Source organism: Gadus chalcogrammus, chromosome 10 (genome assembly GCF_026213295.1).
Source record: "Gadus chalcogrammus isolate NIFS_2021 chromosome 10, NIFS_Gcha_1.0, whole genome shotgun sequence".
In the NCBI taxonomy this organism is placed as follows: Eukaryota; Metazoa; Chordata; class Actinopteri; order Gadiformes; family Gadidae; genus Gadus; species Gadus chalcogrammus.
The window spans coordinates 16075909-16091211 of record NC_079421.1 but is presented as its reverse complement, the minus strand read 5'-3'; the positions used below and the strand labels follow the sequence as shown (position 1 = coordinate 16091211).

The 15303-nt window shown below is 46.1% G+C and overlaps 1 protein-coding gene across 1 annotated transcript; it reads left to right on the top strand.

Moving 5' to 3' along the window:
- The first annotated feature begins 2238 nt into the window (after positions 1–2238).
- sh3rf2 (SH3 domain containing ring finger 2) lies at positions 2239–14931 on the top strand. The gene is made up of 11 exons (XM_056600047.1): positions 2239–2722; positions 3077–3508; positions 4389–4679; positions 5849–5944; positions 7271–7699; positions 11483–11604; positions 12132–12302; positions 13052–13332; positions 13459–13778; positions 13931–14226; positions 14397–14931. The coding sequence occupies exons 2-11, from the start codon at positions 3140–3142 to the stop codon at positions 14575–14577; spliced, it is 2556 nt and encodes an 851-aa protein (XP_056456022.1). The 5' UTR covers positions 2239–2722; positions 3077–3139; the 3' UTR covers positions 14578–14931.
- Positions 14932–15303: the final 372 nt, after the last annotated feature.

The following is a 15303-nucleotide window of genomic DNA, read 5'->3' as shown; positions in this document are numbered from 1 at the left end:
ACATGCACATACACATAACGGCAGCACAAATGCAGTTTATACATGCCAAAACATTCCTGCAGACCCAATTAGAATATGCAAACAGAAGAAGTGCTTATTCATGACTGCAAATGCCCTGGGTTTCAGTAACACCCCGTCACAATCGGCAGGATCGTTGTGGTTTTGCAGGTTGAGCAGGTTGAACCAGATCTGATGGGTGTCAATGTTTACACGGCAGGGAAAGTAACATTGATATTGTTCTCAACAAATACTGTCTCCATGTAGCACTATAAACATAGCAAGGAAACCCCTGTTTACGATTGCCAAGTTAAAACTGTAAACTGTAAATAACTGCACATGTCGTTTTGCTAAGCAGACTGGATGCTCTGATCAGAAGCCGGTGAGGAAATAAGAAGAGCTCCTTGATTTATGGTTAATGGATTCTGACATCAGGGTCTACACACAGGCCTACACGTGCACATTGTTTAGATACGTGTGAAGAGGTCCTGCAAAGACCGATTACAAGGAAAGATAAGATGAGAGAGAGTTATGCAAACAATCACGATCAATGAGTTGGCTGCACTATAAGAGCGAGACAGCATTCTACCCTTTTAAATAAAACATTGAGGCCTGAGAGGAAGGCACTCCCCCTCAAACAGCAACTTGCGACAAGCAGAGATATTCTAAGAGACAGCGCCGAGCTCAGAGTTCTCCCGCGGGGACATATCCCCTCCTTTCATTTCCGAGAGACTATCAGAGCCATCAAATCTGGAAGCCCAGCCCATTACAGACAAAAAGGCGGCCTTTAAGGTGTCCGGTCTGGTTGTCTCTGCTTAGTGATGATGCTAGTCGTCATTTCTGCATTGACTTTTAATCAGAAGCAGTGGCCGATAATGGGCACAACCCAGTCTGCATGGGCCTTGGACATTGCAACATAACTTCCATTGACCACCTTCATTTTGGAAGCAATGGAATGTGCAGTTGTGTTTTTTTTAGGTAATTTTCATTGTCATTCATTGGAAAATTATGCATCATTATGAAAGAACACAGAAAGTGCCACAGGATTTATTATGCAAGATGTGGCCAAACAAAGTTTTAATTAGCGTAGGTTACAGTATATTTATGGCTATTTAAGATTTTATAGTACTACAACTCTCTTGAGTATGCTCAAAGGGGCGGAGTATCGCTAACAAAAAAATCCCATGATGCATTTGGGTGTACAAGCCCTATAGGCTCTTTGTAGTGCACATACAGCGTCTTCCCCACACAGTGGGTCCATAGGGGAATGCTGAATCGAACAATGAAAGCAAGGCCAGTTACTTGTGCTGCCTTTTTTGTTTGTTGCTGCAGTACTTGGTTCAGTGTTTTTCCAAGGAAACACGATTTTTAATCACATCACATGTCGGACAAAATACACCAAATGCGCAGAGCCTAAGGATAATCTTGTTTGTCGTATGGGCTACAAGTGATCCCGCTGGTAACTTGTGAGAGGTGGAAAGGAAAGGTTCTGCTGTAGCCTGACCACATTGATATGAACACATGAATAAGTCATGGCCTCTACACACCATCCTGTAAAAGTCATATATTCAAGAATTCCCCAAGTTATGCTGACGTGGAAGACCAAATGAAAGATTAATATCTGTTTAAAAAATTCAATGGATGTCCTGAACTTTCTCTACATAGCCAGTATGGCTGAATAATTCATTCTTCAGATGTAAGAAGGGGCATTTTGGGTTGGAAGATGGTGGGGGATGTGTATCCAATTTATCAAATGAGTGAACAGACATTAATTATGTGCCACATAAATAAATAGCAAACAGGATTCTGACTCAGCAACTAACCAAGACTTGCTTTTATAAAGGCTAAGTTTATTTATTAGACCTATACGAGACTACTACTGATGCCACAAGGTTACTACTTCTAGTACAATTACTCTTGATTTGTACTAAAGCGAGGCCTGCTACTTGTTTTAGCCTACTTTCCTCTAAATCAAGACTAGAAATATTCACCAAAGCCGACTTCTTGATCCACACCAGCAGAGGGAGACCAAAGTACATGGACATTTGTTAAAGCTCTCGGATGACTTTTTATAGCACAAATTATTAAAGGGCTATTCTCAGAGCGCACTTAGAAAATAAGGACAGTGAGATGGCATTTTTTATTTTTGCAACAAATAGTGGATACTTACTTTTTTGAACCAGCGCATAAATGAAATGCATAATCTCAGATTGCCTAATTATATGCAGTTCAGTATTAAGGTTCAGAACAAATCTTGTTTCCCGATTTCAACCGTGGATTCATGACGTCACAAATGCCTGAAGTAAGGTAAATGTGACAGTGCAACTGTAATACTGTAACTTATCCCCCATGAGCAGCTGTGAGGGAGCTATGTTGACACGGTACGGAGCCCCGGAGCCCTTATTTAAAGTAATAACGTCGTCATTCACCCTGGACGCAAGCCCTCTCAGACCGTGCTCTCGCCAGCCGTCGCCTATCTCGTGGAACCGCCGTATTCCGTCCCGTGCGTGAGACGTCATCTGCGTCACAGCGAGAGAACCCGCCGGTGAAAAGTGTTGCGCATTTCTGAATCCGACTTTATGGAATAGCACTTTGGCTCTGGATTTTTTTTGCTGCCCGCATTCCTGATCGTTTTTCTCTAAACTGATCGGGTTTCGACTGAAGAGGAATATGTGATCTGCTTTAAACTTCTTGTAAAGACTACGTACGGCACCTGTGTGGCCAGGTGAGCTGACGTGACACCTGTAGCCCCCGCGAGCAACACACAGGTGTTATTGTAAACCTTGTATACAAGCATGCAATATGACCGATGAACCACGGCTCATTTCATTTCTGTTATCGCAACTGTAGTATAATGTACCATCATCATCATTATCATCATCATCAACACATTATTACTCATGTGTGTGTTTAAAGTGTTTAAAAGTGTGCCACTCCTCTCACTGGCTTATCAGTCTGACGTGATACTGTAAACAAGGCTAGGTAAGCTTAGCATTTTCGTATTATTGAGTATTGTGTTTTGATGTGTTTAACATTTTAACACTTTAATTAGAATCTTTGTCTATTTTCCTATCTACAGTATGGTGGATTACAGTCTTGCAACCGTCTCAGAGTCGATTTCCTCACCAAACCCGCCTTTTCGATGGAAGAGCTTGCTCTGTTAGGCTTGCTGGAATGCCCTCTATGCTTCAAGCAGCTCGATGCTTCGGCTAAGATCCTACCCTGCCAGCACACCTTTTGTAAAGCCTGCCTCCAGAAGAGAGCATCCTCCTCCTCACCGTTGTACTGTCCAGAGTGCCTCACCCCTACCCTGGCTCGGACCGTGGATGAGCTCCCGGCCCACCTCCTGCTAGTACGGCTAGTCGGAGGCCCCCCGGACCCCATGGGGCCCGACAGGAGCGGACATTCTCCCCGCTATATGGTGCCCTTGTCCAGAGAGAACCCAGGGGTCCGGGAGAGTCAGCAGGAGACGGGCGAAAACCGAAGCAAAGAGCAGCAGAGGCATAAAGAGGTGAGGGGGACACTGAACGCACGCAGCGGTGCATGGGGAGCTTGACCCGGACTGCTCCTCAGAAACGGGTCATATTGCTGAGAGGGATCTTTGTAAACAAATACACACTATTAATAATGTTGGTCGAGTATCTGTGTCATGCTGTCACATTTGTGTTTTAGTAAAACCTTAAGCGTAGGTACACTCATACAGTACTCGTATAAATGCATTATTTCTAAAGAACAGTGATGCAGCTGTGCACTCATGTGCAAGTGTAGAACCATCCCACAGCCCACCTACAAATAATGATTATTCTCCATCGTAATCAGCCAACATATGTTTTGCTAGAACATGTTTTGTAGCACTGCCATTGTGTCCTAGCGGACCCTGTAATTTATGTTTTGGAGGCTTTGTAATTGGCTTGACTGTTTGCAAATGTGTCATCTTATAATAGGGCTATATTATATAAACATTATAATTGTACAAACTATTGGACACGAGATGACATCTTTCAATGTCACAGAATATATTTTAGATGTGTGGGTTGTGTGGGCTTTTGAGAGACTTGGCATTCACTTATTTAGTAGTGTACTGTTTCTGATGTGTCCTATTTCGCCTTATTATCGTACACCCCTCCACTCTGTTAACAAATGTCCTTTTCTGAACTACCTGACTCCACTTTGTCACTGCAGAACGAGGTCAAGGTATAAGTTTAATGTTCCCCCAAAAGGGCGCGCTGAACCTTGTTGACCCTACCAGTGCAGAACATTACGATTCACTTCACCCCCATCCATAAGCAGCTCGCTGGGTTTTTTACAACGTTGTTGTAATTGAGCTTATAAGCTTGTCCTGAGATAGCTAAACAAAACCCTACACACACAACTCCTCTGCTCCTCCACAGGTTTCTACAAGAGCCTTGTACCAAAAGGACTCTTTGGGAGAGCTGGTGCTGCCCAACCCCGCCTACACTGGCTCCATGAGACCCAAGGCGGACGAGAACCGGAACTACGGAGAGGGGCTTCCGGCCGGCGGGAGGTCATCCCCCGCTGGTGCCTGGCTCCAGGGTGCGGCCCACCAGAAGCAGGGTGCGGCCGGGAAGCTCGAAGTGCCGGCCCTCTGTCGGGCCCTGCAGGACTTCAACCCCAGAGAGATGGACCTGGAAGACTGGAAGTACTGTCTGGGCTTTGCCAAGGTTGGTCCCGGCGCCTCAAACCCTGAAACCCTGGATGAGTCACCCGGTAAAGGCAGGGTCGGACCGGGTTGAGATCATTTGTATGGGTGGCAGGCAGGCAGTAGGAGCTTACGAGGCAGGCAAGGTTGTCTGGCAACCGAAGGCGTTATGCTAGTTTGATTCTCGGGCTCTCCTCGTTCCGTACAGAACGAGCTGTGACTGTTTCTTTGCATGGTTGAAGCCGGTTTGCGTGCGTGCGTGCGCGCGCGTGTGTGTGTGTGTGTGAATTGGATTGCACTTTGAGTGGTCAATGAAGTTTTGAGATGCGCTGTATCAATGCTATCTCTTTTTTATTATTATTGCTTTTTTGTTCTAGCCCTTTATTACTGCAATAGCCTCCATGGCTTCACAGGCCCATATGTCAATGCGTTCAATGTATGGACAAGTAAAAACGGTCTCAACCCCAGCAGGGAAATAAATCCAGAGACGCAACACATTCTCTCACTGTATTCTCTTATCCCTTTAGACCTGAAACTCATGTTTCCCCATAAATCATTTCTAGGTTTCAGTGAGTTTGGCTTTCTTTCAATCACTGAACCTCCCCAATGAGCAGTTTGCAGATCGCCATCATGTATATTATGGTAACATTGTCATCATAGCGTTAACATATGGATGGATCCTCTTTGCTATCGTTCTACTGGACGATAAAGGCGGTGGCTTTGTGTCTTTTGTTCTGGCCGCAGTCTGAAAGGTTTTCAGTAACACTAGAAACTTGTAGAGCCAGAGGCACTGCCGAGGCTGGGGCCTCTGCAGCACTTCTTACTTCCCATGAACAGGGAGGGAGTTACGTAAGGGGCACAGTGCTTGGAGACCCTCCATTACCGTGTTATTTTTGTTTTTTTTCTCTCCCGTCTAGAAAACAACAACAAAGTGAAGGCAGATGGTTAAATGGGTTTTTATAGATTGTCTAGTCAAAGCAAGGACCGGGTCCCACTGACACAACGGTAGTGGATGTTAGTTGATTCTTGGAGTAGTGCTGGTCAACGTCTCTATCTATAGTATCTCGCGTACTCAGTTCCCGGCAACTTGCGTCTGTCTGCTGTTTAGCCCCTGAGTCATTCCTTTCCCTTTTCCGTTTCTCTGTAAATATACCTCCCTCAATCTCTCTCTTGTCACATTGTGATTTGCAGGCGGACATTCTTACCGTTATCAGAAGAGTGGATGACCATTGGATCGAGGCTAGGCTAGGAGACAAGGTTGGAATTCTGCCTCTTCAGTTTGTAGAGGTAAGTGGTTTCAGTGCTTGGGAGTTTGTTTTGTGATTTCTTTCTGTCCTTTCTGACTTCCGGTCCTTACTTTCTTCCTCTATTTCTTTCTGTCTTTCTCTCTCTCTCTTTGTTTCAGTTTATCTCGCTTTCCTCCCTCCCTTTCATTCCTCGTTGCCTGGGCCTCTCTGGGATGACAGCCAGCTGATCTATAATCCTGTTGACACTAGTAAAGGAAGTGCTCAACCAGGGTCATTCGTGGGCACAACATTAATTTTTCCTGGTATTCGTTGAATGGTCCGGAAATGTCACACCTAAAGTATAAACTGCAGAGGGGAAGAGCTTATCTTTCTGTGTGCTGTAAAGGCTCCCATTAGTCTGGCACTCGCACGACAACGTCAGGTTTATTCAACCTGCTTATTGAGCTCTGTCATTTAATTACTTTTGTGCCTCTTTCTGAAATTGTCTTTAATATTCAATTTATTTTCTTCCCAGAATTGTGTCTCTCTCAGCTGTATTACCGTTGCAGTGCGTCGGTTAGCTTACTGTTGTTCCCCTTACTTATTACCGCTCACCTAGCCCTCCACTTCTTGTTGCTCATCTGTGTCCTCTCTCTCCGAGCGCCCTCAGCACTGCTCTTCATCTTCCCCGACCTATGCACTTTTCCCTTTCGTCATCCTCCTCCATTCACTTTATTCTCTCTCTCTCTCTCTCTCTCTCTCTCTCTCTCTCTCTCTCTCTCTCTCTCTCTCTCTCTCTCTCTCTCTCTCTCTCTCTCTCTCTCTCTCTCTCTCTCTCTCTCTCTCTCTCTCTCTCTCTCTCTCTCTCTCTCTCTCTCTCTCTCTCTCTCTCTCTCTCTCTCTCTCTCTCTCTCTCTCTCTCTCTCTCTCCCCTTCTTGTTCTCCCGCTTGTGCCGTGCAGCCAAGCGTGAAGACACAGTAATGCTCCCTCTGCCTGGGTGGTATACCAACGCATCACTGTAGAGAGTGGAGGGGCATTAACCTTGCTCTGCCTGACTGCCTCCCTGGCTGGCTGCTTTGGCTGGAAAGCCTGGCTGTGCGGCACTATAATTCCGTCTGCCTGCCGCTCCTCTGCTAACACCACCGGTTCAGCCGGCAGCGCTCATTGGCTGGTATTCATCTCTCCCGCTTGTTTCTCCTGCCAACAAGTTGTAGGAGTAGGGGGTGAGTCAGAGAAAAGTAAGGGTGTTAAGAGAGACTTGCCACTTAGTGGCTGGGAATTACCGCAAAGTGGGAACCCTTTTCCTTTTTTTTTCCGAAGGATTTCTGCTTTTGTTTTTTTATGTGTTCTTTATTATTGATATTTCAAAATGTGATTTGATTCCAGCCGAACTCGGTGGCCGCCAAACTGCTGGAAGGAAGGAGCCGGAAAGGGAGTGACACAGCGGAACTCCTCTATCGAACCTGGAACGCAGGCAACAACAACAACAAGGGACCCGCCGACCCCCCGTCACCCAACCGGACCGCCCAGTTCGGGGCCCTCCAGGCGCCGGCACCGAAGACCCAGAACGTCATCGCTCTGCCCCTGGCTAGCAGAGGGAAACCGCCCAGCATCAGCGGCACCCTTTACCAGAGCACCCGGCGGCAGTCCACCAGCACCCGCAACCTCGTAGGCTATCAGGGTGACGTCGTGCCGCACCAATCCGCCGCCGCTGCCGCCGGCCCCAACACCCAGGGGCCCGCGGTGCCGTCTTCAAAGGGAACCGCCCTGCACGTGAAGCGGCGCTCTGACACGTCCCACAGGCACCTGGCCCAGGTGAGTCACAGGGGGGCGGGGCCTAGACCCGACATGGCTGTCGGGTGTTTTTTCATTTGAAAGCTGTGATTTATTGTTGCCCTTTTCATAACCTCTTTGAGTTTGATGTTGTTCTAAAATCGCAGCAGGTTTTCTTTGTTGCATCCTGCCGGGTGATAACGAATCATCTTTACTTGAGTCGTTAGAGACTGTTGTTGTGTGAGGCGAGGCGGAAGGGGAGACGGGATAATGAAGTCATTTAGTAAAAACACTCGGCTTTGGAAGCGGTCAACCGAGGCGATGCAGTCGCCACGAATTGACTCGCTGAAAGTACACCAAAGACAACGTCAGGAAGGGATGGGTGGACCCAGGGTAAGGATGGAATGAGGGAGTGAGGGGGGAAGCAGCCATAGAATGTAAGCATCAGGGGAAGGCCTGGGGTTCGATTGGTGGGAGGGGAGCATGGTCAACAGCACCCTGATGACTTAGTGGTATGGGAGAACACGTGTTTCTTTTTAATTAATTTATTGGAAGACATGGAAGGTCTCATGGGATGGCCTGCTATTGCTCCCACACTTTTTACAGGACGATTCAGGATAGCAGGGAGATGTTGAGAGCATATTTTTCGGTATGTTCTGGGCGGCTTGCATGCTTGCTAACGCGTAAACAAAGAAGTTGTTTTTTACACAAATATTTGAAGCTGCAAACATTGATAATTGGGGGCAGTTAGGATCTGTTTTACATCCAAGTAAGCCCTTCTCTGTACTCGGTTGTTATCTTTTCACAGATAGTTAAGTAGTTATATTGCAAGAATAAATGGAGGATATGTGGTTTGTTTGGCTGTCTTTACTGTAACCAGTTGGAGAGACGACAAATCTTTAGACAAACTACTTCAGCCTTGATAAGCTGTGGCAAAACGACTAGCCTTTGATTTCACATTTCACAACGTCATGCCCGAATGGAGTATTTTTAACCTTGCTTAATGGCTAGCAAGCGAGCCAGATAAGAGTACATTTCTCACGGTACTGCCTTTGCAAAGTTCAGTAATGTACAAAGTTGCTTGCCAAGTGTCAAAACTTATTTATTTGTTTGGAATCAGATCCTAAAGGAGTTGTGGGATGTGGCAGATGGGTAAAAAGGAAAAGACCGGGAATATGATTACATGAATGATGTAACACTTGGAATCAAGACAGAAAAAACAAGGTGGAATGCGTTGAAAAAAACTATGTCAAAAGACCTAAATCAGAAACAAAAGGTGAAAGTGACCAGATGACATGCTGGGAAGCATGGATGCTCTCTATGCTTCTCTCTCTCTCTCTCTCTCTCTCTCTCTCTCTCTCTCTCTCTCTCTCTCTCTCTCTCTCTCTCTCTCTCTCTCTCTCTCTCTCTCTCTCTCTCTCTCTCTCTCTCTCTCTCTCTCTCTCTCTCTCTCTCTCTCTCTCTCTCTCTCTCTCTCTCTCTCTCTCTCTCTCTCTCTCTCTCTCTCTCTCTCTCTCTCTCTCTGTCTTTGTTTCTCTCTCGCTCTTTCTCATGTTGAGGATGATGAGTCATTGGCAGAGTAAGTTATATAACACATCTCCCTCTCACTCTCACTCTCTTTGTGTGTGTGTGTGTGTGTGTGTGTGTGTGTGTGTGTGTGTGTGTGGCCTTTTGAGCTGGTTTCTCTCACCAGTGCAGGTAGAACTCCCTCTTTCACTTCACTGGGCCAATAATAGCAGACAAGCCACACGCATTTTCACTTAAAAGGAGACGACAGGAGGTCTAGCGTCCCTAACGCTGAACCCAGTCTACCAATTAGTTGATCCTTTGAGTGTGTGTGCGCGCTATTTGGAGAAACGTCTCCCATTAGCATTCACCTCTGCTGCCTCGCAACAATGCTAAGTGGCTTCCCATCATCGCTGGATGAGAAGAGCCATACTGCGATTATACTAGCATGGTTACGTTGACAAAGTGATAAGTAACATCCTAGATTGACAACTAGCATGTTGTCCATCAACGGGCCAAATAAGGGATCAAAAGCTTATGCAACACGAAGTCGGTGTTTACGATAAGATAAACCTTTATTAATCCCTGGATGGAAATTCAGGTGTCAGCTGTAAACCAATTCTAAGCGTTGTTCATTACTATTATCTTGATCCTTGATTATAACATTATTGAAAAAAGGTGCTTATAAAAACAGGGAAGAAGAATTTCAGCCCAAACTGACAAATAAAGTTGTATTGTATAATCGTATATGCTGCACGTCATGAGATCCTTTACATTCTTCCACCTTCCCTCTCATCTGACTCTCTGAGGGGCGAGCCAGCCTTCCTCCCTCGCACCGCTCTAGGTTATGGTGTCAGGGCAACTCGACTGTCTCGCGCCCCCCCGTCCACAGCAAGCTCCCAGCAAGAGCTCGATCTAAGATAGCACTTTCTGTGGATAGCGCACAAAAGATGCACTCAATAAGGCTCATTCATCCCCCCTTCGCGGTGCTACGTGTCCCCGGGAGGTAGGAGGCTGCATTCAACCCAGGACAACGTGGGCTGAGTTTGTTCACTTACACGTCATGCCTCTTAGGGCTCCACTGTGGACCGAACCCTCGGCAGACTGTGGTGGTAGTTATATCGTCACTGCTCAATTCCCTCCCTCTCGTTTTCCTATGGATGGAGCATAGATATAATGTGTGGCGGCCTGTCCCAGAGGATTTATAATTGAAGCAGTTGTTGGATAGCATACTGCACCAGATTTATACAAGGCACCCGGAATGCAAGTTCCCTCTCACAAATATTTCAACCTTATTTTACACATCACTGCAGCGTATTATTTAGTTAGTTAGTTGCCTGGTTTCCATAAAAAAATTGTTGTTCATTCATTAGTTAGTAAGTTAGTAACTGAGTGGTTGAACCATTAACTTGTGGGGAAGTATAAAGATTCAAATCTGTATTCTCAGGCTGTATTTACGAGCGCACAGGGATGAAGTGTAATTATTGTTGCGATAATGGTACATAATTCCTACGCGACTCTGAACCACACCCGAGTGATGTGTCTGAGAGCTCAGGTCTTGGCTGTCTGAGCTCCGACTCCCAGCATGCTGATCTGAGGACTGCCTGTGATTCATCCACTCTCTGCTCTGTAAGGGTGGACCAAAAGGGTTTTATTGATCATATCAAGTCATATTCACGTCATTTTTATGTGGGGGAGGGGGTTATCCAAAGGTTAAGTGGTCAGCCTGTGTGCAGATCATAGCCATTGCGCAAATCGTGGCTGCCAAAAATGTATTAAACTAATTTATTTATTTGTTCACCCTCCGAACATATGTAAATACAAATGTTAATTTTACATAAATCTTAATATATGTTCGTAAAGGCTTGGAAAAAGAATTGGCCCAATGCGCCTCTTACTTACCTAACCCCTGGTTCATAGTCTTGGGAAAACAACATTCTTGTTGTCTGACTCAGTGGCTGACACTGTATTCAGGCATGTGTTTGCATCTAATCCCTCTGTGTTTCTTTGACACTTGATAACACTTTTTAAACCAGCCCTTTTTTTCCCACGCGGATCACCAAAGTATTTCTGTCTCTGAGTCGGATGTATTCACAATAAGCGGGATTCCACATCAAACCTCGGAATACACAAGCTCACACTCCCAAGCACACAATATGACTGATGCCCATCCCCTACCTTCTTTAATTTCGCCTTCAAACCGGGAAGTCACTTTTATTCAGCTCAAATTCCATTGTGACACCATCATCTCTGCTTTCCCTCCCTTATTATTTCACGATGGAAACCATGTTGACTCACTCACTGCTGCGCGCTCTTCAGGGCGAGAAGAAGATGAACAGCACGACCCCACCCACCCTCACCATGGCGCTGGTCAGCCCCCAGGTGGCCAGCTCTTCTGCGGAGGTCAAGAACGCCTCCACCCAGCAGCTCTCCATCAGCGTGTGAGTAATGATAGCGGCGCTAATGCGTCACACTGTGATGCCAGAATGTGCTTCCAGGAGGCTCACACAGCCTCAAAGAACAACATGGGAAACAGCACGGCCAGTCACTGAGGGAAATATATGACCAGTGATCGTCTAGTGAGGCTGCGGTTGAGCCCAGTAACCCCACCAATAGAAGATTGTAGTTTTGTTTAGAAGCCCCCGAATGTCGGCTTTTGGATAACACAATGGTAAAACATTCTTGTGAAGAACAATCCTTTCTTGGTATCAAGCCTTGAATAATTACGGCTGTCTTTATTTTGAACCACCAAATATCTTTGAATACATCCATAACAAAAACATCCTCATGACCAACAATCATCTTTTGTAACAAGCCCTTCGAATAACCAACCGAGATGACGGCAGCTCCGATATTCCATAGCCCCGTTTTCTACGAGACGCCTGTTTGACACCGTAGGCTGCGATGACGGCTGAAGCCCTTGTGGGAAGACAATATGCTGATGAGCTCCGTCTGTTGGACCACGCAGGTGTGCAGTGCTGTACTCCTACAAGCCCAGACGGCCTGAGGAGCTGGAGCTCAGGAAGGGGGAGATGGTGGGGGTGTACGGCCGCTTCAACGAGGGCTGGCTGCGCGGCTTGTCCCTGAGGACCAGCAAAGTTGGCATCCTGCCCGCCAACTATGTCACTCCGGTGCTCAGGTGAGTGGCCCCCCGCGAACCCGGCCGGCCTTCAGTGTGGGAGTTGAATACCATTTACATTTTGAACGGTGTAAAACAAAATGGGGGGAGGCTGGGGGTTTATTCAAAGACAGGATAGTGTTCTGTCGCCGCCACGGCTCTGGGTTGTAACAAAAGCCAAACGGAATCACGGGTACCATAAAGTAAAGCATTCATTTGTTAATCTAGATAACCAGAGGCGTGTATGATAATTAATTCAGTCTGATAAAGGGTAGATGACAAAGACGTGTGGGGTGTTGAAAGTAATAACAAACCAAAGCATGCCAAATGTGAAAAAAAAAATATATTTGAAATAAAGCTCCTGCTGAGAGCCTAAAGAGCAAATGAGCTCGAAGGGAGACATATCTTCTATGCTCCTGGTCAGCATCAGGTGAATGTAGTTTAGCTAAGTAACCCCACTATACAGTTACTGTATCTTTCCACAATTCAACAGTAACACTAAAGTTATTTATAGGAGCCTTCACTCCAAGCTGTTTTTTTTTTAAATTCCAACCGTCATGTCTGCAGTCAACCTTTTTAAAGCAACACTCCTGCAAGTGTCCTGCATCTGAACTCTCTGCAAGTCACTTAAGATAAAACCCATCTGCTAAATGATTAAACAACAACGGTATATTGATGTCTTTTGTGGAGTTCATGTAGCACCACAAGATCTGCCGGTCCTTCCCATATGTTAAGACTGAATTCTTGTTTTGTTGTCTTGGACATGACAGGACATCCGCGAAGCTGACGGAGACCAAAGCAGCGCCAGCAGCAGCATCCTATAACACATTCACGGCGGGAAAGAGACCCGCAGCTCCCAAGAACCCTGCTGTGGTCCTCGCCTTGGACCGGGTCAACGCAGATGGAACAGGGTACTCTATGGGACAGGGCCCATCTGTCCTCAACGGGGGGCCGCACACGATGCAATCCAATGCGGCTGCTGCCGCTGGAAGGCTGTCTGGGGTCTCCCAAGGTTGGGACACTGTGAGGCGGGCTTTTAATTCACACGGAGGTGATTGGGCGGACAACAATCTCTCACATCTTACCGCTAAGACCCGCTCTGGTATTTGATATGGTGTTGGGTTACATTTTTTTCAAAGAATCCCTTGCTTATTTATTTTTCATGTTGTTCTTTCAGGAACTCCTCATCGGGGCAACCATTACACAACCCATGTTTCGAGTTCAAATGTCCAATCCCACTTACAGAACTTAAAACAGGTCCAAGTGTCTAGCCACTCCCCTGTCCTGCAAAGGAAAAAACACAGTAGCTTCCTGTCTGCTCCTGGCAAAGCTCAGGGCTGGATGTCTGAAGCAACAGCGCCATCTGCTGCCGACATCCTGAACAGCAGAGACTTTGCCGTTTCTTACGACGCTGCCTTCAAGCAAGACAGACAACTTCCAAATGGCCCTCACTCCATCCTAGTTCGACCCGACTCGCAGAAAAACCACACGGAAAAGGTACACTAATATTTTTTTGCTCCTTGTTATTTCCCATGAAAGTTAAAGTACTGAATTCATAATTTGGTTTATGTATGAAACGTCTTAAATAATCGCTCTCTTACAATAACCTTATAATACCCCCCCCCCTCCCGCCACCTTCCTCACGCCAGCCAATGAAATCAGTACGGTTTCTCACAGAGGAAGAATCCCCTCTTATAAGGCGGAGAACCTCCTCTTGGTCCTCTGGAAATCAGATTCCTTCTTCAGGTTCGACGGGGCCTCCTTCGCTGGAGGTGTGGGCCCCATCACTCACCCTGGGAAGAGATGGACCAGGAATCATTCTCAAAGAAGGGAAGGCCCCCGTCCTTAGGAAAGGACTGGAGGCGAGCCAGATCTCTGACCTGAACTCCAACCCCCAGAAACAGCCCATGCAATCAGCCGCATCCGCTCAGTTCAGTCCCACCAGGTGATTCATTTTCTGGAACACAACTTGAGCATAATGGTCCTTTGACGACATATTTATTATTTTGTCTTTCTAAGCATTCACTCTTTTGGCACTCGCGGTAGTCACTGAATTTGGCCTGACTGCGGCTTTTCTCTTAACGTTTTTCCATTTGCCTCTCTGTTTCCCACCAGGCACAGAGTGAGCACCACCTATTTAGCCCAGGAAGACTCTGAGCTCAGTCTGTTACAAGGAGAGCGTGTGCTGGTCCACAGGCCCAGACCGGACGGACGGCTCCTGGTGACACAGGAGAGCACCGGACACACTGGCTTATTCCACAGCAGTATTCTCCCGACACTAGAGAGACTCAGCTGATTGGATTGCAGTATTCCCACATTATTCCCTTTCTCTGATCGTCACACTGCCTGAATGACCGAGCAGCTGTTACACAGCGAACCTGGAAATGGGTGTAATAATTCCAGATGACAATCGTGTGTTGCTCCCTTAAATAGATGAGGTCTGTTGAGTATGGCTACATTAAAAATATATATATATTTTTGTGTATGTGCATGTTTGTTACACATGAACTCTGATAGTTGCACAAATCCCCCCCCCCCTCATCACTGTTTAATACCCTTTTACCACACATTGTTCAGTGCCTCTGTCAGACCCTGTTACTGCTAATGTGTAATAAACAATGCGTCCATATGGGGATAACTTTTTATGTGTGTGCGGATGAGAGATTTATAAAAACTGTTTTGTTATTTGCCAGATGCTTTTATCCCCAAAATATAAGGGAATTAAAATACATCATCACATCATTCAGGAACAGGCAATTTAGACATCTTGCTGTAGGATGCATACAAGGCAGTAGACATTGGGGATATAACTCAGCCCCTTTGGATGTAGGGAGTTATATATTGATATGTATTGGCATTAATTACCCTACTGAATATTTACATGGCCTCAAATCAAACGTTACATACCTAAATCACTGCTATGGTAGAAAATGGTCTTTCATTTAATATGCATTTAATTTATTCTGTTTAACGTCAGGTTGATAAGAGATTTTGATTGTTATTTTTTACACATAACTGAATT

Coding starts and splice junctions, on each gene's coding strand:
- sh3rf2 (XM_056600047.1), top strand. CDS start 3,140: ATGGAAGAGCTTGCTCTGTTAGGCTTGCTGGAATGCCCTCTATGCTTC. Junction 13,333..13,458: donor GGCTTTTAATTCACACGGAG/GTGATTGGGCGG, acceptor TTGTTCTTTCAG/GAACTCCTCATCGGGGCAAC. Junction 14,227..14,396: donor GCTCAGTTCAGTCCCACCAG/GTGATTCATTTT, acceptor GTTTCCCACCAG/GCACAGAGTGAGCACCACCT.